The following is a 26229-nucleotide window of genomic DNA, read 5'->3' as shown; positions in this document are numbered from 1 at the left end:
GTAGGACCGTAACGTTGCACTGGTGAATTAAAATACATATTTGAAAATACTGATTTGCAAGACTGAAAGATGATAGCTTAATAACAGTGGAATTACATTAAATGAAAATCTTAGGCATAAAACAAATCAGTACTGTTTAGGTTATTTTGTTTAAGCTGTGTGGAGAAATTACAGAAATTCTCATTTTCGAAATACCGGAGATTTCTCTGCTTAGAGACGGATCCTCCATACTGATAAAATAATGTCATTTTTTTAATAGCTTGCATTTAGTGTTTAAAGTAACTTTGTGGGTTTCCTACCTGATTTTTATACTGCCTCTCTTGGGATTTTCGCTTTGTAAGAGAATGCTGTACTAGTAGCCCCTCAGGTGTTTTTGCTTTTTGCTTCATGTAGCAGTTGTAGTGAAATAGTAGTATGGTAAGGAGGACTTAAGCAACCAAAAGTTGCAGTGTCAGTAGATGAAACAATCTGGCAACATACTTGTTTTATTGGAAAAGTCCAAGGGAATGACATACATAGATCGTGTATCATAGATCTTCCTGGATTGCCACAGAACCTCAGAATGATAACGGTAGGACTCAAGTTAGATGCTGGTTTTGTTGCCTTAAGCCATTGGACATTTTTCAGAGAGAAAGAATGAAGATTAAAATTAAAATTTCATATTTGTTACGAGCTAAACTATGATGATATACCTTTATTGAAAATAATTTGAGTTGGAACTGTTTAGACAACTTGCCTGTAGTATTAGCTACTACTTTTGGGTTAAAATAAAGCCTGACAGCAGGCACCATCTCCACTGTCCATGCAAATATACACACCTGCGTTGGTCCCAGCTGTCAGTCTTTTGGTATAAATAAAAATCATGCAGCCTAAGGTATTCTGCATTTGCTGAACAGGGCAATCAGTTTGAATGAACATAGTTAATAAGACCATTCAAACATGAGAAAATTGGGTGGCATTCTTAAGGTTTGTGGCTAAATCATTGATGATGCGGGGGGGTTGTATTTTAAGAAAAACAATGCAATGCAATCATTGCCTGTCAACTGGGTAGCTGAATCTGGCAGATTCATTATGAAAGAACTTACACTGCCCAATTTTGAGTCTTCAGCAGTTGATTGATAGTTTGCAGAGAGAAATTGGACATATCTAATGAAGAAAGCTAGCTAAATCAGTCTCACTGTATCTAAGGCGGGCTAAAAATTATATAATTGAAAGTCCAGATATTAGTAGGATATCTAGGTTGCCTCTAGAGTCCTCTTAATTCTGTCTTTATAAAGCAGGACAGATTAATAGAGAAAGGTCTGCAACTTCACATGATGTATAAACATATTTCAAATCTGTGAATTTTATTTTTGAAAGTGTTTATGCTTTCTGTTTTTTAAAGTTAGTATGCTGCTTTAAATCCTTCAAAGGTGTGTTAGGGTGCCTTGCAGAATCTTTACTGCAAAAGAAAGCTTTCTCCTTTACTTCCGTCACACATACATGCTCATGTTTTTGTTCTAATAGATAAAGCTGCTAGCAGACTCTACATTGTTTTTATTAGAAAGCCATAAAGACATCTAGGAAAGCTGAACTTCTCCAAATGGTATATGTGAGCTGCATGTAGCTCAAGGCAGTGATGTCCTTTAAAGACACTATACACACAGCACTTATTTGTGTGAGAGTTCTTTCTCAGTCATCGAGTTTACTTTCAACAGGAATGTCACAGATGGGGCTTTAGCTAAGTTTTATGGTCTTACTTTTCTAAAATCTGCAGGTGATTGTTCTTCCCTGGCAGAGTACAGAAACACCTATTTGAAGCAGTTGCAGTCTGAAATATGACTTTCAAGGTACACAGCATGGAAAGGGATCTCTAACCATGTATTGGTCAGTTCTGTGTATTCCGAGTTAGACTGATATGCTCTAGAAAGTAATGCATCCTTTTCTGGGATACCCAGTGCATACATATTCTGTGGTCTCTTAAAACTTCCACAGTTGAAATTATCATATGTTATATGTTTATTTTTACAGTGTTGACATTTTGGGCATGGCTTTCACGAGCTTTTATTTTTCTCAAGTTATCCTAAATGTAATGTCCTATTCTTTGGATGTTAAGAAAATCTTGAGTACCTTTTAGAAAGATTTTTCTCGGGTTTTTTTTTCCTTGCTTAAAATATGCTGAAAGTGAATCTTCCATCTCTTCAGCTTTTCTTGATTCAGAATTGTATTGCCAATTTCAGCCTTATCTAGAATAATTTGTTTTCTTGTTTTTGTGGTGTTCTTGCCATTTGATTATGTCATGCTTTTTATGGGAAAAGAGGCTTGTTTCATGTCCTGTGTTTTATTTCAGGAGGTACTATAGTTCAGCTTCTTGGGCAAAGTTCTGTGATTTTTAATCACTCCTACCACATTATGTCATTTTCTGTTCTTAGCATCATATGTCTGCTACCTGTATTTTGTGGTTCATGTCCTTGGTTTGAAGTGTCTTCATTCAAGAGCTCCTTAGGCTTCCTGGATTCCCCCTCACATTGCATCTAGTCTGTATTTCATATTTCATTTGGGACCACGGCTCATATTTTCTGCCTTGGGCTTTCTGTGACATTTTGGTTCACATTTCCTGTTTCTTCCCAGCTTGATTCTTCCTAAGTGGCAAGAGCTTCAAGTAAATTTTTCTGGGGAATGTTTGATGTCTGGATCTTCCAGATGTTGAAACTTATATCCAAAATTAAAAAAACTGTGTTGTGAAAGGTTACTGTGAGATATGAGTAGACACTGTGGCAGGACTTTTAATGAACATCCTTCAGAGTGCTTTTGCATTCTTAATATGGTGCAGTATTTTTTAATGACAGTTTTTTCTGTGGGAACTGATTGCTTTTGATCACTAACTGGTTGAAACATGTATTTCCTCATTTTCGTAACATCTAGGTCTGTAATTTACCTTTTGTCGGTGTTTGGTATTCCAGATCTATCATTGAAATACCCCTTTTCAATCACAGGCTTGGTCCACTGACTTCCTGTAAAAGTCTAGGTTTTGTATTCTTGTAACTATGCTATGTTAATGCAGTTCCAGAAATTGAGTTGAATTTGGCTTCAGTCATACTGTTACAGCAATTCTAATTCAGTCAGAGCTACTGCTATTGTATATGATAGCATAGAGCTATCCTTTTCTTTAAGAAAAAATTGTTGTTAGTGGTAAAGATTTTCTGTAACTCAATGCTCAGAGTGCTCTCCAGTAAGCCTCAGCCAATTCTGTCCATATCTTTCCTCTACTAAATAGGGACTTTCTTCAGTCTGAGCTTGATTCAGGTTCCAGTTTCTCATAGTTAATTTTGGAAGAGCAAAGGTCAGATAACATGCATTGTAATTGCTCTGTGTGGATTTCGTTACCAATTATTATGTTGGTTTCCACAGTTAGAATATTTCGGATTCAGAGTATAAACACAGTATTTTCAGTAGTCTCTTGGAAAACTTAAGAGTGGTGATGGGTTATTGTTCTTTACTTGAGCCCTAGGAACTTACTTTATAAAGGTGTTGGGTTTTGCATGTGAGGACACCTGTACATGTTAGTTTGATTTTTTTAATTGATGTGGTTAACCTGTTTTGTTTTCTTCTTTAAAACATTTTTGTTTTCTGAAGCATAGGAAGATACTGGAGGGTTTTGTATGTAAAATGAGAGAGCCAAATTGCATGAAAAGAATAATTGTGAACAGAAAAGGACATTTTGCAAATTATGAGACTTTGAAAGTTCCATGTTGTCTTGTTTACTTTTCTGCCTTCCAGATATGTTTAGTATATACTAGGGAGATATACACAAGCCATCAAAATACCCAGGCTATTAATTTGGAGAAAGTTAAAATGTTAGCAGCATGTAAAAACAAACTGCAGATTTTATATGTAGCTATGGTATTGGACATATTTCAAATATAAATGTGCATAGTTCTCCACACAAAGAGCCTACCACAGGCTAGCCACCTGAGTGTTAGTTGTGCTTGAAGTGAGGTTTGCAGGCTAAGCTGCTTTACTTGCAATTTCACTGGCTAGTCTGAAACCATTATGGCTGCAGTAACACCTGCTCTGTGACTGCAGCTCATGTAGCTGTTAGAACACACAGAGCAGAGAAATTTCATAACTGTTTGCACAACTGCTCTTGAACATTCATGTTTAATTTGGTTAGGTTGGGTTAGGTTGCTCATCAGGAGAAAGAATGGCTCTTCATTATCGTGAAGGTCCTGCGGGGTCTTCATTTAAGGGGTGGACAGCAAAAAGGCAGGATGGGGAGAAGCGTCGTCTTTTTGTTTGGTACTTAGGAGTCCTAAAATAGATTATCATACCTGTATGCCTACTTGTGTGCTTCTTTAGACTTCTTTCCATCAAGTTTAGTTGATGCAGTGGTAGTTAAAAATGTGGTAACTTCCCCAGAGAGATTTTCAATTAAGTAGCACAATTGTGCATAGGAAGCATTTTGTTAGATTGATCTTCATCAAGTTTTTTGTTTCGCAGTACAGCTTGATGAAGTGTAACCAGCTGAATTATTTCAGAGTAAAAAGATCAAGTGCCAATATTTTGCCAGTCATACCTTAATGTTGAAATTAAACCTAACTTCGTTATAAGGTTTTTCTTAACTTGTTATTGTTGAAAATATTTCATTTTACAGATTGATTGTTAGAATGAATGGCCTATTAAGATGTGAGCAGTATTGATGAATCTTGGAAAGTGCGTTTCTTCTACCTCAACCCCCAATCTTGAATATCTGTAAAGAGAAATTTCATGTTTCTTTTCTCTCTAAACGTTACCTATTGAGTGATGAGTGAAGGTGTTTAGTTTTAACAGTTCTCAGTGTTGCAGCCAAGAAATGTGGACTACTTCATTGTTTTCAGGTTATGTGTAGTACTAAAGGGCAAACCTTTTAAACTGAAGGATAAGGTGATACCTGTACTCGGAGATGCTCAAAATTTGATTTAACAGGGCACTGAGTAACAAGAACCAACTTCTAGGTTAACTGTTCTTTGAAAAGAGGGTTTGATTACATTATTTCCAGAAGTCCTTATGAAATCACTCTACATAAAAGAAAAAAAAGCATTAATGGTGTTATGAATGAGTGCCATTCCCAGTCAACATGCTATAGATACACTCTACTTCCGTTAAAGCTTGACCATTTAGTAGACTTCGATGGATTTTTGTGTTTTATCATCTTGCTTTGAGAAGCTTCTGCTTGCTGCAAGTATGTGCTGCTTTTGAGTTCTGTTTTCTGATCTTTTAAAATGCAGCTAGCTGTTACGCAAGAGTAATAGGCAAATGCCTGAGTTTGGGTTGAAGGAAGTATTAGTTTTTTGAAAAACAATTCAAGTCTAATTTGAAACATCATCAGACTTTTGAACAGAAGCAGTTACAATTAGCAGTTCAGACAAGTTCAGTAATATTTCATAAAATTGACTTTCCTAGGTCTTATGGTTGTTTTTGCTATTCTGATACACATCTGTGAATAAATTAACAACCACTGATGAGAGCTGCAAACTTATTAGAATGTCAAAATAAACTATTTTGGGGAGATTGTAATTAACTTGATTTACAGCTGAGTACTTAGTAGTACTTTTAAGCAATCATATGTTTTTAAAGTAAACCCTTTGAAGCCTGCAAGTAAAAAAATGTTAAACCTCAAATTTCTTTTCCCTCTTGAAAATATCTTATTAGGATTATATTATGGATTCTCCACCAGCTGCACCAGATAATACATCTGGTATACTGTTTGGTGTGAGACAGAACTCGGGAGTTCCACAGTACCAGACTGGGCCAGCAGTGAATGTAACAGGTGGGTATAACTGTAGTAGTTGCTAAGAGAAAGAAACAGCCTAATGTCATTTAACTGTAGTGCAGATCTTTGGGTTATAAATTTAAATAGGATTTCTAAAGCATAGTATAGCTACTTTTTTCTTCCCCCTGTACATAACACTGTATAATGTTTAATGAAGTAGACTTTGGAGACTTGTGTTGTCAGACTTTGCTTTTCAGCACATTAGACTGACTGTAATATCAACTGATGTCTTAAAATTATCATTTAGACTGAAAAAAGTACTGCCAGATCCACTGTAATTTTTTTGACTGATAAAGGCTCATTTTCAGTATACCCAGGACTCTGACTAGCATGAATAGGAATGACTGTTAGCAAGAGGGTGCTGTGAACAGTACCAGAAGAACTTTCTGAGTTTGCTGAGTGGATTCTCTGTGATGATGATCTTGGTTTCCTCGCTGCTGTACGTAGGAGTCAGAGTAGATGGGAGCAAAAGGATCCTGTCTGAAAAGCAGAGGAAGGGACAGAGTACATAGGTTGACAACTAAAATATTTTTTTCAGCTAGCTAAATTGTGTTTCAGCAGAAGCTGTTTAACCTACTTAAAAATAAACAAAAAAGCACCTTTTTTTGTGTCACAGCAGATGAAGTGTATTTGAATCATGTAGCAGGCTTTAACTTGGGACTTCTCTTCTGTGAAGGATTGTACTTAGTTAATAACAGACCAGAATCTTGTAAGTCAATCTGTAAGCTACAGATGACAGTCACTTCTGATTCTTGCATGAGGTAACAGGTTATGTACAATGAATGGCCTAAGTGGTCATACTAACAAATTACGTAGAACAGAGTGATTGCTAGTTTATTCTGCTTGATGTGATGATTTTTCATCACTAGTTTAGGCATTCGCTCTAGCTGCTTATCAGTGAAGGGTATTTCCCTGCATGTGTCTAACTATTCTGTGATCTTATTATTGTCTTACTGGGTTAAATAGCTTTTTGTAAAGTGAACAAAGGTTTTACTTCTTGCAAACAGTTCTGTATTCCAGCCCTTGTTCTCTAAAGAACAGGTAAAACTTTAACTGTTCATTGTTTGTTTGTTGGGGTTTTTTTATTATTATTTAGGAGACCTGCTTGCATATTTAAAAATTGGTTGCATTAGCCTCTTAATGAGAAAAATAGAAAATACTTAAAAGCATCAAGGGTTGTCATTCAAAGCTGTTGTGTTTTACCCCCAGCTGACAGCTAAGCACCACACAGCTGCTCCCTCACTCTGTCCCCAGTGGAATGAGGGAGAGATCAGAAGAGGTGAAAGTGAGAAAACTCATGGTTTGAGATAAAGACAGTTTACCAGGTAAAGCAAAAGCCACGTGCACAGACAAAGCAAACCAAGGAATTCATTCATCACTTCCCAGTGGCAGGCAGGTGGTCAGCCATCTCCAGCTAAGCAGGGCTCCATCATGCCCGACAGTTGCTTCAGAAGACAAATGCCATCACTTTGAAGGTCCGCTCCCTTCCTTCTTCACTCAGCTTTATGTGCTGAGCATGATCCATGGTATGGAATATCTCTTGGATCAGTTGGGGTCAGTTATCTTGACTGTGTTCCCTCCCAACTTCTTGTGCACCCTCAGCCTACTCACTGTGGAAGGTGTGAGAGGCAGAAAGGCCTTGGCTCTCTGTAAGCGCTGCTCAGCAGGAACTAAACCAGCCCTGTTAGCAACACTGTTTCTAGCACAAATCCAAAACATAACCCCATACCAGCTACTATGAAGAAAATTAACTGTATCCCAGGCAAAACCAGCCCAAAAGCATATTAAATATACCGTGCTTAGTCTATGTTTATTTCTGTAAAATGGTGATAGGATTTAAAAATTAGAAGGTTTATAATTGAGGGTTGAAACAAGAATATTTTTATGACACAGTAAGCAAATTTAAAATGCATTTCACTTCACAATGAGGAAGTGTCTGCATGTTTTGTGGTTTGACTTGCATGGTGAGGTCACATAATGTTCTTAGGTTATTGTTATTTGTATGTGCTGATGCCTACTTGCCTGTGTTGGTGCTATGCTTCCTCTAATTCCTGTGTAGCACTATGGGCACAAGACATTATGGAATACGGCATTTAAAAGTAGAGTCATTTTGGGAACTGGCCTGTGATACTCTGTAGGACAATTTCACTTCTGTACATGGATCATTAAAGATTTCTTAGCTCAATGTAGCATCAATACTTTTTTCTGAAGTCTAAGCAGGGCAGTAACCAGACATTTTGTTAGGATGCTGAATAGAATGTGGTATTAAACAGCATTGGTAACTTGCCTGCAGGTTGGATGAGCACTGGGGATGTATGTAAAACTGCAGCTTGCTTTCTGAGAATATTTTGAGATCATTCTCCCACAAACTTTACTGGTTTTGGGGGAACCAGAAAATGCTGTAACCGGTAGAACTGTTCTGTGGTATTTAGGAGTCAACTGGGCTGTATACATGCATTCATAGCACTAGATTAGTGGGAGATGGTGGTGAGAGACAAGGCACTAGAGGCCTGAAACAGTTTGGCTTCCATGTCAGTGTTCTGTTAATCTGATATGACTGTTACCACAGTACATTTAATGCTTTTATCCTAGGTTACTATTTATAATGTCTTTTGCCATCATTCATAAAATCAGGCCCAGCTAGCCCAGATGTACCGAACAGTGTTAAGGATTTTACAGTAGTACTGTGATGTGTGTTTAGAAACCTGTTGGCAAGGTGATACTGCATCCAGTATATTTTGCTCCTTCTTGCAATCATTTTAGATATTGTACACAATAATACTGTGTGTATGAGTTTAGCCAGCTGTTTCAAAATAGATACAAAATATTTAGGAAAGTATTCATTAACAATGTGAAGTGAAGGTAATGGATTTCCAACGAGCCTGAAAGCCAAACAAGAATTGTTTGGCTGCTGCTTTTCGCTGCTGCCTTGAGTACCTAAAGTCCCTGACAGTTTCAGCTGTGTGGTCTGCTGGGTAGAGGACTGGACAAACTAGTCTGGAACATGGGTGATCCAAGGAATTCCTGTGTCCACAAACCAGCTGAGAGAGGTGCTTTGATGAGAAGAGGAATCAATCTGATTTATACTAGCTAGGTATTAAATAGTACTTGGAATTGGTTTGATTATTTTTCAGAATAGGCTTAATTATTTCTTTTAAATGAACAAACAACAGAATTCAAATGTGAACCTATGTATATTCTCCTAGTATTATTGCAATTCTTCTGAAAGAGGGAATTTGTTAGATCAGAGTTGTATTAACTGAGTTAAGAATGTTCACCTTTATAAATACAAAGTGTTCTTCAAATATTTTGCCACAGATGTGTCAGGTTTTTAATTGAAACTATTTCCAGTTTTATTAACATGTACAAATAGTTCTTGTTTCCAAATTGGGTTTTCTACAGTAAAATAAAATAATTCACTGAAGCTTCTTGTAAAATCAGTCAGACCTCCTGTCTTTTCCCTGGTCCTCATTACACAATTACACATAATTAAATACTTAGCAGCAGTTCCTGCTGTAAACGGATGATGGCCTGATGCTCGAATAAACTCAGTGTTACAGGGGAGTGCTAAAGATGTAACAGCTCTGTGGAGGTCTTTGTTGATCAGGGCACATGTCAATGTAACCAGCTCTACACCTAACAGTGCAAGTATAAGTAAATTCAAAAACTTCAGGTAGTAGTAGTATCTAATGAATAACCTGTTTATTTTGTGAATGTGCTGATTACCTTAGGCAAACAATGCATAGGGTGAGACATTTGAGCTTAATATGTTCATTTATGTTAGAAAGAAGGAAGGGTGTACAGCAAAGGAGAATGTAAGGGTGATTAAATACATACATAACAAGTTAATTATGTTTTCCTGTATATGAGACATAGTGTGGTAAAATCTTTAGCATGCTTAAACATCAGCATTCCCTGTGGGGAGTCTTTGCATCTGTGGATTGAATGGGGAGATCATCCAGTGTTTGCCAGGTGTAGGTAGTCACCACTGGGAGAGGGTTGTTTTGTTTCTCCGAAGAAGTGGTTTGATTAACTTTGTGGCACAAGTTACCTCTGCTTGTTGAGAAGACTTCTAAAGATAGTTATTCAGTTTCCCAAAGAAATCACTGGAGTAGCTAGACCATTGGGAGGGGAATATACAAGAATGTCCTTAGTTTAGGTCATTGTGTCTGGACCAAAATGTGGTCCTTGCCTTGGTTCATGATAGTCTTAAGGCTGTTTGCAGTCTGTGATTGTGAGAGATTTGTAAGGCCTGTGCTGACACTTCAGTCGTCTTGGTATGTACTTGTGCTTTTTCAGGTCTACTTGAGAACTGAACTGATCTCTGTATTGAGATTACATCATCAAGGGTAACCTTAGAGTGACAGAAACATGGGTTTCAGGACAAGATGGAGCCCAGTATTGCTGGACATGCTAATCAGGCACTGATCCTTTGAATTCGAGTTATTTTTTTGTGATTTTCGTTTTTTAGAGAAATACTTAAAACAACTGAATCAACTCTTCTTTCAGAAGAGAGCAAATAGGTGTGCTGTGATTAGGTCATTAGAAGTAACACTTCTTATTTTCCATACGCACTGGAGTCTCAAATGATTTACAGACTTAAATAAAGAACTAAACCAGCATTAACATTGTGCCAGAAAAAAGGAGAGATGTTTTTCATCAGAAGGGCAGAAGTTGTTCCAAATAGTGGGCACTGCAGAAACCAGCTGCTTAGCTTAATTTTATTATTCTGAACTCACCTTGTCTCAGATTAGTGGGGGTCAAGATCTAAAAAGTAGGCCAAATAAATTAAGGTGATAATAGTATGATTGACTGGCTTCCAGGGATGGTTCTGTATCTCTTTGCATTTGCTGTTTCCTTCTCCACTGCCCTTAGGATATTCAGTCTGAGTTGGGTATTGTTTTCTTAATGTCTGTATAGCTTATTATTTTAGGGAAATCTTAAGTGCTTTATGAGACTTGTCCATCCTTTAAAGTATAGTTATCACTAATGTGTTCATAATATACTATGGGAAAATACTGAGGTTCTTTAATTTAAACCACTGTAGGTCTGAATGAGAGTGGTTTTGTATCTAAGCGTCCTGCTACTTCTGAAGGCAACAGTGTAACTCCAAAAAAGGCCAAGCCTAATGAGGTTGGTGCTGGAAGCAATTCAGCTGTTTCACCTACAGTTAACTCTCCAACAGTAACACCATCACAAAATTTATCTTCAAAAGGTAGGGTAGATGAAATGGTCTAGCTCTCAATCCATGCATTTCTTTCATGGAAAGAGCTAGCATTCTTTTAATGTTTAAGTTGATAGATATTATTAATGCTATTAAGGCAATGTAAATAATAACTGTTCTGCCTTAAAATAAGAAAAACCTTTCTATGCAAGGATTTACATACCTTTACAAATTAATATACCCTAGGTTTTTACCTGTGCAAACTCTAGACCTTTATTGTTTAGTAGGTATGTTTGAATTCTGTAAAGCAATGACTAGTTAAGTTGTTCAGTGGCTGTGAAGACAGATGACCAAAATAAATGCTCCTGACTTCATACTCTTAGTCCAGATTTTTCTATGTCAAAGAACTGAATAAAGTTGAAACTTTAAAAAGCAACTGAAAAAATCAAGATTGAAAGAATTCTGTGACTGCTGAATTTATAAACTAATTCTGATTGGATAAAAGAAAGGAAAAAATCATTGTAGGAGCGTCAGGCAAGGCAGCAAGGGCTCAGATTGTGGAATCTCCATCCTTGGAGACACAACCAATTCAGAAGTTGATTGGTTGTGTCTGAGCATCCTGGTAAGGTTGGACTTGCTTTGAGGGAAGGCAGAACAAAAACACGTCCACAGGTCCAACATAAATTATTCTGTGATTCTGTACTTGGACTAACTATTGCAATATATGTTTTGCAGTTACCCCCTTTATTTCGCAGCAGTGTTTTTGACACAGTTTAGAACAGTAGTAGGAAGGGAGGAGGGGGATTTTAAGTTTCAAAGAGAGGGTGTTTTTTGAAAGACCTTTTCCTCCCTATAAGAAGAGAGGTAGTTTAGCTGTTTCGGCTTATTAATAATTAGGTGCATTTTCCTTCTGAGCCAAAAAGTGCTTTCCAGCTGATTGTAATAGACAAGGATTTAATTTTGACTTTGAGATACTTGCAACCACATACTCCCGCCTATAATGTTAAAATGAGGAGCTACGTACAGTTTGATTCTGTGGTTTGGAATAATTTCATGTTTGGGTTTTCTGCATGTCTTATTTGCAGCTGGTTTGCTCTCAGACTCTTCCCCAGCAACCAGAAGGAAGTGGCCATAACATGGAATATTGAAGCAAAAAATTCTCTTCCACCCTGTGTTGGGTAAAACAGATACTGTGCTGCAGCCTGTAATATACAAAAGATAGCTGGAGGATCTTACTAAATGCAGTAACAAAGCAGTAGATCATATTCACTGAGAACTTTACTTTTATGAGTTTGTCTCTAAGCTGTCCAGTGCTAGCATAGCAATTTCTAATCTGTCACAGAATCCAGCACTGAAGCACCACAGAACACGAGATTTTGCTGCAGAACCCATTTGCTTCCAGCTCAACTTGCACTTAGCTGTGATGTGTCAAAATGTTTTACAAACTGTAATAGTGAAGACTTGCAGCACTGTTTTGTGGTACATCTCTTGCTTGGCCATCCACTCATGTGAAGGACTTTCTGCTTAATTGTGATTCTTAACAGTACTGTTATCTTCAAGGAAAAATGCTTTTTGATCCATGTCTACCTCAGGGATTATGCAAGATATTTTTTTTGTGTAGAAATGCATAATGCTATTGTATGGTCATCTCTTAACTCGTACACTTACTCATTCCCTTTTTGTAAGGTGGATGTATCTGTGTGTTTATTACATTTTTCCATAGCCCTGGCAGGGTACAGTTGACTCTGCAGTTGAGATGTTACTTAAAACTTTTCCTGTGTTTAATCTCTTGTTCTAAACTACTTACTTGGCATGGAGTCCTCCAGATCTGTGAATGACTTGAGAATGCAAGAGAACTTCATCTGGAGAAGTAGCTCTCACTTTGATGGTTTCTGGCACTTTGGAGAAAACTGGAAGCCTGGGTTTATTCATTAAAGTTTAAGCTAATGCAAAGCTTTTTTTGTTTCATTTTTGCTTAAAAGGTATTAATCATTTCATATTGATAAAAAATACTATTTCCTTTCATTGCTGGGAGTAATTATTTAGAGGATTTCTTCTCCAGGTTCTCCAAAGACACCTTTGCTCCACAGGAATGATGCATCTGAATAGGCCTAGGTTCCAACAACTGTCAAGAGAGAAATATTCTCATCATTGAGAACCAGATGGTGAAATTCCTTTCCAAAACCAGTTATCTGAACCGTATTGTGATGACAATCAGGTCATGGCATTAAACAAGTTTTACATGTTCACTTGAGAATTAAAGTTCTTAAAGGCATCAAAAATTTATCCTATCCTGGGGATGGGGGAGTGGTGGTGCACAGAATTAACACTTTGTCTCTACCATGCTACTTTCACCCACTCCCGTTTTTTTCTTATTTGTTGCTAAGATTTTGTAAAAGTTGTTTATAGGTCTACATCAGAGAGAACAAACTCTAAGTCAGTTTGGAGAAAAGGAAGGGTGGTTAAAAGATGCTTGTAAAACCTTGCTTATGGTTACTACAGCTGTATTAAGTGTAATAGTTGTCATTTGAAATAAGGTATTTTGCTAGAATAATAAATAATAATAAATCAAGTAGTCTGCTTGTGAATTCTGAATCTTAACGTGTTACATTTTAAATTTTACAGGTACAAATGTTTCATCAAGCACCATTAAAAATGGAGGACCTTTTCCACGAGCTTGTCCAAAGTGCAATATTCATTTCAATCTTATGGATCCTCTAAAAAATCATATGAAGGTAATGTATTTGGGGGCTGGTCAGCATTATAAAAAACTTATGTGGGCTTCTGTTGGTTATGAAAGTGTGCCATATTTTGATATGAAGATAGTCTGGCTTCTGGCTATGATCAATCAGAGCCCAAATGCTCGGTGTCTTGCAGTCATGGAGAGGTAGGATGGAGTAGGGGAGCTCTAAATCATGCCACGTTTTGCCTTATGTTTCCAATGAATGGAGGCATATTTGCTGTCTCTTTATGATTTCTCTCACATAGCTGTGACTGTTGGCCAGATTCAGGTGAAATTGAGGAAGGTAAGTGCCTGTGATTATAGGCAGCCAGTTGACGCACATCTGTGTTAGATTGCTACTGAGACAAAGATGACAGTGGAAACTTACCTTTTAATCTTGACATATCACTTGTAGCTAAAAAAATGTTGTTAAGCTGAGGGGAAAAATTTAATTTGTAATTCATACTAAAAAAAATGTAAGAAGCTTTCAGAAACTTAGCATCACTTAGTCTGCTTATGAAATTACTTGTTATTGTTTCTGGAAACATTGTTTCCTAGAAAATATATATTATTATTTGGAGATTCATGCAAATACGAGGCGTATGTGTTCTGTTTCAGGGGGCAGAGAAATGGCTGTGAATATCCTATGCAAAAAGGAGAATTACAGTGTAACAGAAATCTGTTGGGCTCTGAGTTACTGTTAACACAGATCATTCTGATTTACTGGGCTTAAGGTTTCCTAAATGGTAGCTACTGTCCTCTTCAGCTTCAAAACACAATGAAGAAACATACGTAACAGTGAGGAAGAAAAAAGGGTTTTATTTTTCTGTAATCATTATTTGTAGAGAATAGCTTTTGCACTGAGTATATCAACTGAATGAAGGAACCATTGAAGAAATGGCTTTACATAGTATTATTTAATTATTTTTTTAGTTTAACTATGTGGGATAAATATACTGAGTTACACTTCCAGAGTAGGAAATGAACCCTGTAATAGTGGGCTTATAGAAAGTAGTCCTGCATGATAAGAACCATTATGCAGTGGGAGAAAGATCTGTCTTCTGAAACATTCTAATTTTGTTCACTGTTGGAAACTTCGTAGTATCTTCTGTATGAAGTACTTCATACTTTTTAAGTTTCATAGTATAGCTGTTCGGTTAAGCATTATGTACATCTTGACATAAAGAAGCTTAAACAATGTGTGTTGTGTGACTTAGAATTTCTGAATTTTTCAGTTATTCTGGAAAGAACTTTAGCAGGTTTCAATGTATGTCCTCCCCAAAGAAATAAAAGCTAAAATTTCCCATTAAGTTCTTGGTAAACTTAGCTTGTCAGCAAAATACTTGCATAAAAGCTGCTTTTCTCTTTCTTGTTATTAAATCTTAATGAGTAGAGATTTTTCTAGTGAGTACAGCAACACTGGTATTCTGATTTCTAGCTTAGATTTATCTTACGTGAACCTACAAGAATAATCCCTTTTCAGTTTTTATAATAGAGTGGTTTATTACGTAAACACTACCACAAGATCAATAACACTTCAAAATCCGTATCTGAATATGACTGAAGTCAGTATATCAAAAAATTGAGCTTTGCATCAAACTCCAGTTAGTGAGTGGCTTCCATTTTTAAAAAGCTGTTGTCATCAATACAGTTTGGCAAGAGAGACTGATCCCTTTGTCTCTGTCTCTTCTCCTCCCCCTTTTCATCCAGTATTGTTGTCCCGATATGCTGAATACCTTTTTCCTGGGAATGGCCAAAACAGAATGTTCAAGCACAACAAGCAAGACCGCTGAATCTGAAAAAGGAAAATTGATTATGTTGGTTAACGACTTTTATTATGGGAAACATGAAGGTGACACCCAGCAGGTACAACAGGAGCAGAAGACTCATACGACGTTTAAATGCTTCAGTTGTCTGAAAGTTCTTAAAAATAACATAAGGTATTTATTTGTTAATCGCTTACAGCCCATAGCGCTTAGTCTCATGCACTAAAAATTTGTTACCTTGGAATAGAAATTTTTTTCTTACTGAAAACTGATAATACTGGGTGACTGAACAGGAATGGAATTAATTTTTGCTGTGCATGTATGGCCATAACTTAAGCTTTTTACACATTAGAGTACAAATTTTAATGGTGTCTAACAAACAGTAGTTTTAATGAGAACAGTTGTAGGACTTCGAGGTTAGAAAGGGCAACACAAAGTATTTTACAATTTGCCATCTGGATTGATGGTGACATCAGTAGATGCGAGTGTTAATTCCCTTTAGGGATGCACAATGACTAATAGTTGGTGGTTTACTTATGTAACATCTGTTACTTTGATGGAATAATTTTACTTCTAAATGCTGCAAAAAACTTCAGTAAGCTATTTTAATAGGTAGATGAGTTTGTGTCATTGTTCCTTGGGAAGTTAAGGTCATTAAACTTTTTTACATGCATTCTTCAAAGGAAGCTGAAGTAGCAGAATGTAAAACTGAAAAATGGGCTATTCCTTCAAAGGGCACAGTCTGCAAGTTAAAATGAACAGGCTTATGCTGACATTAGATAAATATAATTTAACAAAACAAAAGTTTCATGTAATTACAAGCATTAAATTTGCTATTAATCATTCAGTATGTGTAAATTCTAAGTAAAAGTACTGGTAATTTGTCTTAAGCAGCTTGAAAACATTGTATGTTGTTAGACTTTGAGAGAATCTACTCTCATGATTTTATAGTTCCTGTTAATTATGACATTTCATCCTTTGCAATTTGTGTTTTTAAGACCAATGAACAATATTTGATATGGGCCAAGAGGCTTTTCTTCTGGTTTTGTATGCATAAGACTTTTCAAATAAGCCTTTCTTGCAGTATCATGAAAAGTAGTCCACAGAAGGAATACTTTATTGAGATACAGGCTCTGTTTTAAAAGACATTTTTCAAGCACTATTTTCTACTCAGCATTATAGTGTAAGCTATTGGTGCTATGGTGCCTACATGTTCCACAGCAAGTGGAGCATTTACAAGTCAGTAAAAATGAGCACTTAATTTTTTTCTTTTGATTTCTCTAGCATCTACTTTCAGACATGTTAATTTCTGCTGTAATGTTGTAGCTGTATTCCATAGTTTTATAACTTCAGAATTTTTATTCCAAGGTATATTTTACACTTTTAACCATTTATAGTGGACAAAACAAATACATAGCACCTCTCTAACTCTAGTGGAGCTTTTCTGGATCTTAGTTTGGAAAAGCTCAAAATGATTCATCAGGGTGCTCCCTGCTTCCTTTAGAATGTCTATGGTTGAACACATCACTGAAATAATGTTCTGTTAAGGTAATATGCAGTACTAGTGTCAATTCCTTTCTTCTGCTTAGGGACCAAGATATCTTCAATTAGCTTTTTTCTTCCTTTTTTTTTTTCATTTTTTTAAGCAACTGTGTAATACTAGAAGCTTGAGTTCAAGAGACTTCTCCTTGCTCATTTGTTTTTTTTCCAATTCCAAGGTCACCCATTTGAGAACTACATTCCTTTTGTGAGTTTGACCTATATTTAATAGTTCCTCTGGCTGTACTGAAATGAAGGACATTCAAAATAGAACAGGTTTTGATGTTTAACAGTAGTGGGTTGTGCAGCTAACTTGTCCTTGTGCTGCTCTGCCAGTAACTGAGACTTGCCAGTGTTGTCATTGGTGCCTAGACTTCTCGGACAGAGCAGGTTCCTACTACAGGTAGGGGGACTATTAATGAGGAAAAGGTAACTTGTAGTAGTAACATACCACCATGTTTTTCATATGCCAGCTGTGCAGTGGTATGCTTTGATAACTGTCCTTCATAATTCACCTTCAGTCCTAAATGCTTTATACAAAGAAAGCTCCTGTTTTGAATGGAGGTGGTTTCAGATAAAGCGATAGTGTCCTAATTGCAGATATGTTCTTGCTACTTAATACTTTGCAGCAGAGCTAAAGTTACACTTGTTTCAGAATGTGGCTTTCAGACTCTGGTGGTGGTGAAGTGTGAACAGCTGACATGTTTCGTTGTTGTTGCCTTTGCTAATTTCCCTTTATTTCAAGGCAAGAATTCAGTCTAAACAAACAGGGAAAATGCAATTGATTGCATAGTCTTGGAACATGTTTCAGATATGTTGCATGTTCCTTATAATAGTCAACATTTCTTTTTAAGCTTTGAAAGATGATTTGTGGCATGGTCAGCCTGCTTAACTTTTTAAATTGACTTTTCATTACATTTTTTTATTCCTTAGATTTTTATTTTTTTTAAATTGAGAAGTCCTTAGAGTCAAGTTTCTAAAGAATCTGGTACGTCTTGCATGTGATATGTCATGTATAGTGAACAAGTGCAAAAACCTACATTTTAACATTCACTACCATTTCAAGGTTTATGAACCACATGAAACATCACTTGGAGCTTGAGAAGCAGAGCAGTGAAAGCTGGGAAAGCCACACCACCTGCCAGCACTGTTACCGTCAGTTTCCCACACCATTCCAGCTGCAATGCCACATTGAAAGTACACACACGCCTTATGAGTCATCTAGTAAGTTGGATTGTATCACATTGAATCTTTTTGTGACCTGAAATTTTTAGATACATTCTTACTTTTAGTTTGCTGGTTTCTAACTTCAGAATAAAGCTGTTGTACTTTAAGAGCAGTAATCTTGAGATTTAGTATCAGAACTGAGCACTGATTCAATTTATTTTGGAGCAATGTGTGTGGAAAAAATATTTTAAAAGCATTGTTTTGTGCTTTTTGTTTAAGTGAAAGCTTGACTACAAGGATTCACATTGTTTAAGGGCTTTGCGCTCCTGGTTTTCTGAAATCCTACAGGGAATTTCTTCTGGAGAGTAGAATAATTGTTAGATTGCTTGACCTTCATAGATATATATGGTTCACATATACATATGTGTTGTATTTTATCTACTTATGACTCCAAATTAATTTTTACTTTTTTCTTGTTTTTCACTTTTCTAGCAATTTGTAAAATCTGTGAATTATCCTTTGAAACAGAGCAAGTTCTTTTGCAACATATGAAGGACAATCATAAGCCAGGTGAAATGCCGTATGTTTGCCAGGTATCTCAGAGTAACTGTCTTGTATTTAGATTACACCCCGTGCCCCATCTTTACTGTCAATAAACTTTTAACAAGAAAGTCAAACTTTTTGTTCTAGGTATGCAACTACAGATCCTCAGCTTTTTCAGATGTAGAAACACATTTTAGAACAGTTCATGAAAATACAAAACATTTGCTGTGCCCATTTTGCCTCAAAGTAATTAAAATCGGAGCACCCTATATGCATCATTATATGAGGCATCAGGTAAGTCGGTATTTTCTATCCTTAATGCTAGAAAAATGCTGAATATATGTAATGAAGCACTCTAGAAAAAAAGCATAACTGATTTGTGTGGTTGTAACTGTATAAGAATAGTTGATAAAATATGGTAGAATTATGACTGCTTCTTTTGAAAGGCCTTTTAAGGGAATTGTTAGACTGTTACGTTTTTGTGTGACAAAAGCTTACTTTTAAAAAAACCTCTGAATATCCTTGAAAGAATATTTCTACTATTTGGTTTCAAGTACTGTGTCATCTTGTAACCTGATTACTCCTCCTCTTAGTAATGATACTGCCTTGCATTTTCTATTTAATTCCTACATAGTATCTTGGCTTTGTGCAATATTAAGAGTTTGTTCAGTTGATGTTTTAGAAACTGGATGACCATTGCTTGAGACAAGCTAAGGCTGGAGTTTTGTTTGTCATGACATTCATACTTACTATAGATTGTCTTCCATTTTTAAAAGAAAAAAGGAATATACCGTTGCACTAAGTGCAGACTGCAATTTTTGACATGCAAAGAAAAAATGGATCACAAGACTCAGCATCACCGAACATTTAGGAAACCCAAACAGTTAGAAGGATTGCCTCCTGGAACAAAGGTAAGTGTTCATACAGGAAAATTAGAGGGGACAAAGGAACAAAATGCATTAGAGGGGAACAGAATGGAATAGAAAAATGTGCTTTTCTCCTTTCTTTTCCAAAGCAAAGATTTTTTTTAAGGTTGGTTTGTGGGTTTTTTTGCCATATCTAAAACTAAAACTCTAAAAAATACTCCTGTTGCAAGGATTGCCAGGCACAGTATATGATTTCTTCCTGATGATCTTTGGTGTTGCTCTCTTCCCATTCTTCCATACCATGTATATGTCAATAGTCCAGTTAGTACTGCTGCTTTCTTGAGCTGTTGGTTAGTTTGCTCCCTCCTGTTTATCCCTTCTTGTGCTAGGAGAAAAGAAGATAGTTTGGATGTTAGTCTGAGGGGTCTGCATCATTTTTGTCCTAAAGTGGCTTAAACTTTGAGACAAATAGAAGTGGGAACTTAAAAAGCTTAAATCTAGAAAGAAACATTTTTAATTTCATACTTGCAGGTCACTATTCGAGCATCTGTTGGATCCCTTCAATCAGGATCATCAGCTACATCTTCTGTTAGTACAAGCACCTCCACATTTCAGTTATCACCTAAAGCAAAAAATACAACCACTAAAAATCATAACAAATCTAATACAAATAAGTCAAAAGCAAAATCAAAACCAGCTACATCAAGGAAGCAAAATGCATGGACCAACAGCAGAAAAAAAAAAGAAGTTACAAATACAGCATTGCATAATCTAAGGTAAAATATTAGCATTAAGAAATCTTTAAATATACTTTGAATGTAAATAACTGATCACTTAATTATCTTTTATTCTAATACTGCTGTACAGAAGATTAGACACTTAAGTTTTGCAGAAAAAGCAGGCGCATAAACTTTACACATACTGGTTCTGTGATTATAATTCTGAATCTTCATTCACCATTTTTGTTGGTAGTAGACTAATTTATGATGGAAGAACAGATGTTCTGGAAATATTTCTGTTCTAAATTTAGAAATTTTGTCTGCACAGAGCCACTGACTCTTGAAATAACTGACTCATTAGGCAGATTTATGTTTAAAAGTGACCTGTGGAGGGGAATAGATCTGCTTGGGTATAAGTTTTCTTATGGAGAGGGAAGATTTTCCGCCTTCAGTGTTTTAAGGGTTTTATTCAAACCCATTATTTAAAAGGTTAAATCCTGTCTGTCCTAGAAGATACCTTAATTTAGGGAGCTACAAAAAAAAATATTCAAGAAGGTAAAAGCAAGCTGTTGGGAGAATGCTGTCCTTACATTTACGATGTATTGGGTTTTGCTATCCTTATATTAATGATTTAATGCATTTTATGGACTGGAATATGATTTCATTGGCAAAGTTAGCAGTTTTCTTTGCAAAGATTATAGATGTCTCCCTTCCAATAAGGTGCTAACACTCACAGCATGTAGCTCTGAGACATCCAAAAATGTCCAGCAAAATTGGGGAAGAGCAGGATTACATTCTTGCTTTGTAGATATCTCAAAGCTTGTGGGGAATATCGGGGGTGATGGGAAAGATTGCGGTGGATGAAGCATTTCTTTGAAATCCTTCTCAAGGACATAGAGACAGCAGTAGCAGCTGAAGTTGCAGGTTCTAATCTGCTGCAGTATCTCATTTCCAGAAGTGGCCAATATTACATTAATTTTCTCCTTTTTTTATTAAGGTCATAGTGACTGTATAATTAAATTAAAATTTTCTTTATGTATTTTAACATAACCTATAATAAGTATTTAACAGATAGTTTTAAGTTCTTATTTTTTCCCTAATGTAGGCAAGCTTGCTACTGACTTAAAGCAAAAAGTTTGAAATAGTTATCTCATCTGAAAATGTTGATATTAGCTATTAATGTTTTCACATTACTGCTAGGTATCGTTTGGGAGCTCACAAATGCATTGAGTGTTACTCGGAAATAAAAGATTTTGCAAGCCATTTTCCTGCTTATGTCCACTGTAGCTTATGCAGATACAACACTAGCTGTAGCAAAGCCTATGTGAATCACATGATGAGGTAAGAACTCCTCAAAATTTTTGTTGGGTTATCAAATACTTCCTAAATTCATATAAGGTGTGTTAAGTGTTCCTATTACCTGAATTTTGAACTGGGTTATAGGACTGGCAGCGAAATGTGTAAGGTTGGATTTTTACTTTGTAATGAGGGCCTAAACCCCATGTTCTTTTTCTGCCTTAAAAAACACTGGTTCAGGCAGAGTTCTCTCTTCGCTTTTGAGTTTCTGTGGGATCTTCCATTATTTGTTAAGTCTGGCTGAAACAATTGTGACTAATTGTTACATGTTCTCTGGGCATCAGATTGAATGCCTCATCCGATTTTACAAGTGCTGAATGCATACAGCCACAGCTATTGCTAATGAAATTTGTGCTCAGAATACCATGTAAAGGATGTCTTAGATAGCATACTCAAGTGGGTACTTTTTCTTTTACTACTTCTCTTCTGGTCATCTGTAAAAATAACATCTCATTTTGCAGGAGATTTGTCACTGATTGAGGCAGTGGTAGGGTATTAGAGATGACAGCTGTAAAAAGGCCAGTTAAAACAAATGCATTAGTTTTCAGAGCAGTAGAATCATAGTATGCAATTAGACACAGACCACGTAGCAGTGACAGTAAAACAAAATTTTGAAAACCTTCTTGTTAATCCTGTGCCCTGAGCAAACCAAATGTATTGCGGAAAAATACAGAATGCAGTTGTCTTTTTAAATACATGTATGTATAAAATGTCTTGGCATTTTTGAATGCTAGAATTCTTGAATTTGTTACCTAAGTCTTTACAAATTTTTACATGTATTTTATATGTTGACCTATTCATACTAATTTCAACACATATGTAAGTCCTAGGCTGAAATAGCTGACGTGCTTTTAAGCATGCAACCTAATGGTTGCATGCTTAAAAAAAATAATAAAAATTAACATGCTTAATTCTGGCTGTGTAAGAGAAAGTTTACTCCAGAATGGGAGAGGGGAACCAAAAGGTAAACTGTTCCTACTGTTGTCAAATTCAACTGTGAAGTAAAATAGCCAGTCTTTTATCCTTTCCCTGCTTGATGCACTAATACTCTCCCTACTGTGACCCCTTGCAGAACCTATTATCACCTTTTTTGGTGAGCGTAAGGAACGGAATCGTGAGGAGGATGGCTGTTAGAGGGAGAGTGTTACTGCAGTAGCAGACCCTGTACTCAGCTGCTTGCTTGTGTTCACATGGGAGGACAGTGTTGGCCCATACTTAACCTGCATATGAGAGAACTTACAGGTTGCCTGAAGATTTAGTTTATCTTGTTTAAAGCCATCTCTTTAGGAAGCGTGAGTTCAGCAAAGCTTCACTTTTGCGGAGTATTGTATAGCTACAGCCATGGTGCTTCAAGAGCTAAACTGCTGGTGGAGCAATGTAACTATGGTCTTGCAGGACTGTGTGAGAAAGTTCAGCCTGGCCCCTCCTGAACTTATTTACAAGGGAGACAGTGTTTTAAACTAGCGCCAAGATTCACAAGCCTGTAAGCTTTCAGCAATTTAATGTTTTAGAATAATGCAGGTCAGTAATTGATCCTTCTATTTTCATGTCTTGTCATAAGCAGATTGCAGTACCATGTACAGTGTAGGTGATATGTGGAGTAATGTACACGAGGAAACCAATCTTAAGTGGTAATGTTTTCTTTTACTTAGTTTTCACAGTGCTCGTCCAAGTAAAAGATTTTGGATCTATAAGAAGCATTCAGAAGAGCTACGGTAATTCAGTTTGGTTTAAGTTACGGATCATTATGTTTTTACTTTGATAGTGAACTGGTTAGTTAAATGAGATTTAACTCTTGAATTCGTAGGCCTCCACAATTTAGAAAGAGCAGGAAAATAAAAACATTAGCTCTTCCACTGGCAGTGTTCTCTTCAGTGACCAATATTTGTTACTTGTCCACATTTATTAACTTCTTTCTTAACTCTGAGTAGTTTTCAAAGATATTTCTATTTCTTTATTTTCCGATTATTCATAATGCACAAAAATAGGGAGGAAGCAAGGGCAACAAAAAACCCAAACAAATGCCACCAAAACCAAGAAAGTCCTGCTTTACAGATAAATTTCTGTCTAAAGTGGTGTTCTTTGTACTACACCCAGTGCGGAGATGCCCTGGTCATTGATAGACATTTCTAGGTGCTAGTTGCAGTATAAAAAGCAAGAATATGTTTTTGTGAGTCATCTTATGTAAAGTTGTAGGAAACTTTACTTAGTTTTTTATAGCCTGTCTAGTTGCTGCAAATTAAGAAAACTGTTTTCATGGTCATGTTGTGTTTATACTGCCTTTTTACTTTCTCTTCTCTAGAGGTGTGACTGTAGTGTGTCTTAACTGTGATTTCTTGACTGATGTTTCTGGCTTAGATAGCATGGCCACACATCTGAGTGAAAGCCACACTCATACTTGTCAAGTTATTATAGAGAAAGGTGAGTACATACAGTGTCTTTTTTATATAGTATACACATATAAACATTTACATGTGGATGTGTCTGTGTTATTGCAGTCCTTTTTTCAGTTGCATTGTCATTATTTCTGTGTACTAGGGTTTGAAAGTGAGTACTTCTGTATGTCCACATTGTAAAATATTTTTAATTAAATCCTTTATTTTTATTTTCAGTTTCTGTAGATATCCCCACTGCTGAACAAGTATCTGAGTAAGTTTCGTTTTACTGCTTAATGTTTATTTTGCTTGATTTAGTGACAGAAGGCCAAAATTTGCACTTTAAACTTGGGTTTCTTTTGAATTTCATAGAATTTTAAATGTATGGATGAATGTAGACCCTTACTTTACTAGTGCTTTTTGCTCTTGATACATACACAATTACAAGAATGAGGACATAAAATGATTACTGTAGCCATAAGCAAAACCAGGTTTTTGTTCAGTTTGGCCAAGGAGACATAACTATTTCTTGAAGTATTAGTTAGCACTTCTCAAGCCTGACTTATAAGTCTAGACGTAGTGAGAATGTTACTTCAACTTACTTTTAATATTAACTTTATTAAATGAGTGATTTATGTTTTTAATGTAGTATTAATGTGAATTTTTTAAAAAGTGACCTTTATTGAAATAGGACAAATTCAGTCTTAATCTTTTATAAATATTTAGAAATTATTTTCAAAATTTTGTTATTTGTATGGTAAAAGTATACTGTATTGCATTAACTTTTTAATTCTGACTTTCAAAGAAAATTAATATAAGGGGTTTGGCTTTCAGGTTTTTTTTAGGGATTTGAAAAAGAACCTGCAGTGTTGTGGAGATTGTGTTGCAGGGTTTACTTGGATTTTTTTAACCTTAGAAGAATCAGACATGCCGAGTCATCCCTGACTGTCCTGAACAGTACCTGAGGCTTTGCAGTATAGTTTGTGAGCCTTCTTAGGCCTTAATTGAAGGTTCAGAGGCATGTCAGTTGAATCAAACATTTAACTTCTCTCTAAACTATTTCAGAACACAAGAACAGAAATGTCGATTAGACTGCAAAAAAAAAGATATTTTAAAAGGTGGAAGAAAAGACTTTAACCCTGATTTAACAACGGGGTGTCATTGAGTCCATCTAGCCTACAGCAGTTTTCTAAAAGAGGTTAGATAGTTAGATATCCTCATGCATGATGAGAACTCCTCCAACAGAGTGAGAAGTTCTTGGGTCTTTAAGCATAAACTAGCCCTCACTGAGTGTTGGAAATATCCCTAATAGGTTGTTTCATAGCTATTAAGTATTTTATTTCTTAGTTTCCATGAAGTGGTCAGTAAGAGGAGTACTGGAATAATCTGTCACCTGACCCAAACATAGAAATACTTTCCTTTGGCTATGAGTAATAGTAGAGCAAAATATATGCTATAAACTTCAGACCTCTACTAGTAACTGTTTAGCATGTGATACAGTTGAAATAAAACTGGTGGTCTGATGGGATGACTAATAAATATTATTAAAAAGAATTGAAAATACTCTGGCAAGGATGAACAGGGCAAGGAGGTTAATTTGGGAAAGCCTTCCAAAAAGTGATTTAAAAAATGAAATTTCTGATTTTTGGAGCACAGAATACTGAAATTGAACAAAAAACTAGGAAGAGTCATCTGGGAGGGTGAGCTATATTCCCTTCGTTAATCCAGGGTGGCTTGTGTCCTTTAACAGTTTAGATATCAGTGAAACTCAATGGAAGAATAGTGTTGGGTTGTGATACCTGTGAAAAACTTAGCTTTTCTACTTGGAGCTGGCATTAGGTGTTGGGAATTAATACTTGCTGAACTTGATATAAGGAGAGGTTACAGATGTCTTGAACAGTGGAGAAGGAGGTACAGTTTTGGCAGCTGTTATCAGTATTGTACAAGGATCTGGTTGTCTTGAATATATTGGAGATGTATGAAAATATTTAAGGATGTTGGATATACAAAGCAACATCTTGGAAGCAAGATGGGTGAGCACTGAAAAGATCTGAAGTGGAGTCAAGAGTACGTGCAGGTTTGTTTCTACATGCTGTTAGGGCAAATGCACATAGCCATTACTTTTGAAAGCTCAGATGTTGGCATAAGATTAGTTACAGGTACTGCTTGAGGTCGTATAATCTGTGTTGGTGCTTTTTGAAACTGTTTATAGACATCATTA

At 36.2% G+C, this 26229-nt stretch overlaps 1 protein-coding gene across 20 annotated transcripts in view; it reads left to right on the top strand.

Annotated features, from left to right (window-relative positions):
* The window catches only part of ZNF280D (zinc finger protein 280D), a 54777-nt gene that overhangs the window by 9927 nt on the left and 18621 nt on the right, over positions 1-26229 (top strand). For 17 of the 20 annotated variants that reach the window (XR_005828811.1, XR_005828809.1, XR_005828807.1 and 14 more), the window contains 13 exons: positions 5671-5788; positions 10839-11006; positions 13581-13690; positions 15388-15617; positions 18049-18206; positions 18642-18742; positions 18840-18986; positions 19469-19603; positions 20090-20334; positions 21478-21618; positions 23286-23348; positions 23936-24054; positions 24246-24282. Coding sequence is in view for 13 of the 20 variants with exons in the window: in XM_040600188.1 (XP_040456122.1) it covers positions 5671-5788; positions 10839-11006; positions 13581-13690; positions 15388-15617; positions 18049-18206; positions 18642-18742; positions 18840-18986; positions 19469-19603; positions 20090-20334; positions 21478-21618; positions 23286-23348; positions 23936-24054; positions 24246-24282 (1772 nt within the window). In the remaining 7 variants the exon portion in view is untranslated. Of the gene's footprint in view, positions 1-1756; positions 1830-5670; positions 5789-10838; positions 11007-13580; positions 13691-15387; positions 15618-18048; positions 18207-18641; positions 18743-18839; positions 18987-19468; positions 19604-20089; positions 20335-21477; positions 21619-23285; positions 23349-23935; positions 24055-24245; positions 24283-26229 lie in introns of all 20 variants that reach the window. The other 3 variants (XM_040600196.1, XM_040600197.1, XM_040600200.1) reach the window with 2 other exon arrangements.

The sequence above is a fragment of the Falco naumanni genome, chromosome 7 (genome assembly GCF_017639655.2).
Source record: "Falco naumanni isolate bFalNau1 chromosome 7, bFalNau1.pat, whole genome shotgun sequence".
Taxonomy (NCBI): Eukaryota; Metazoa; Chordata; class Aves; order Falconiformes; family Falconidae; genus Falco; species Falco naumanni.
Note: the sequence above shows the minus strand (reverse complement) of the source record. Positions and strands in the feature narration are given on the sequence as shown.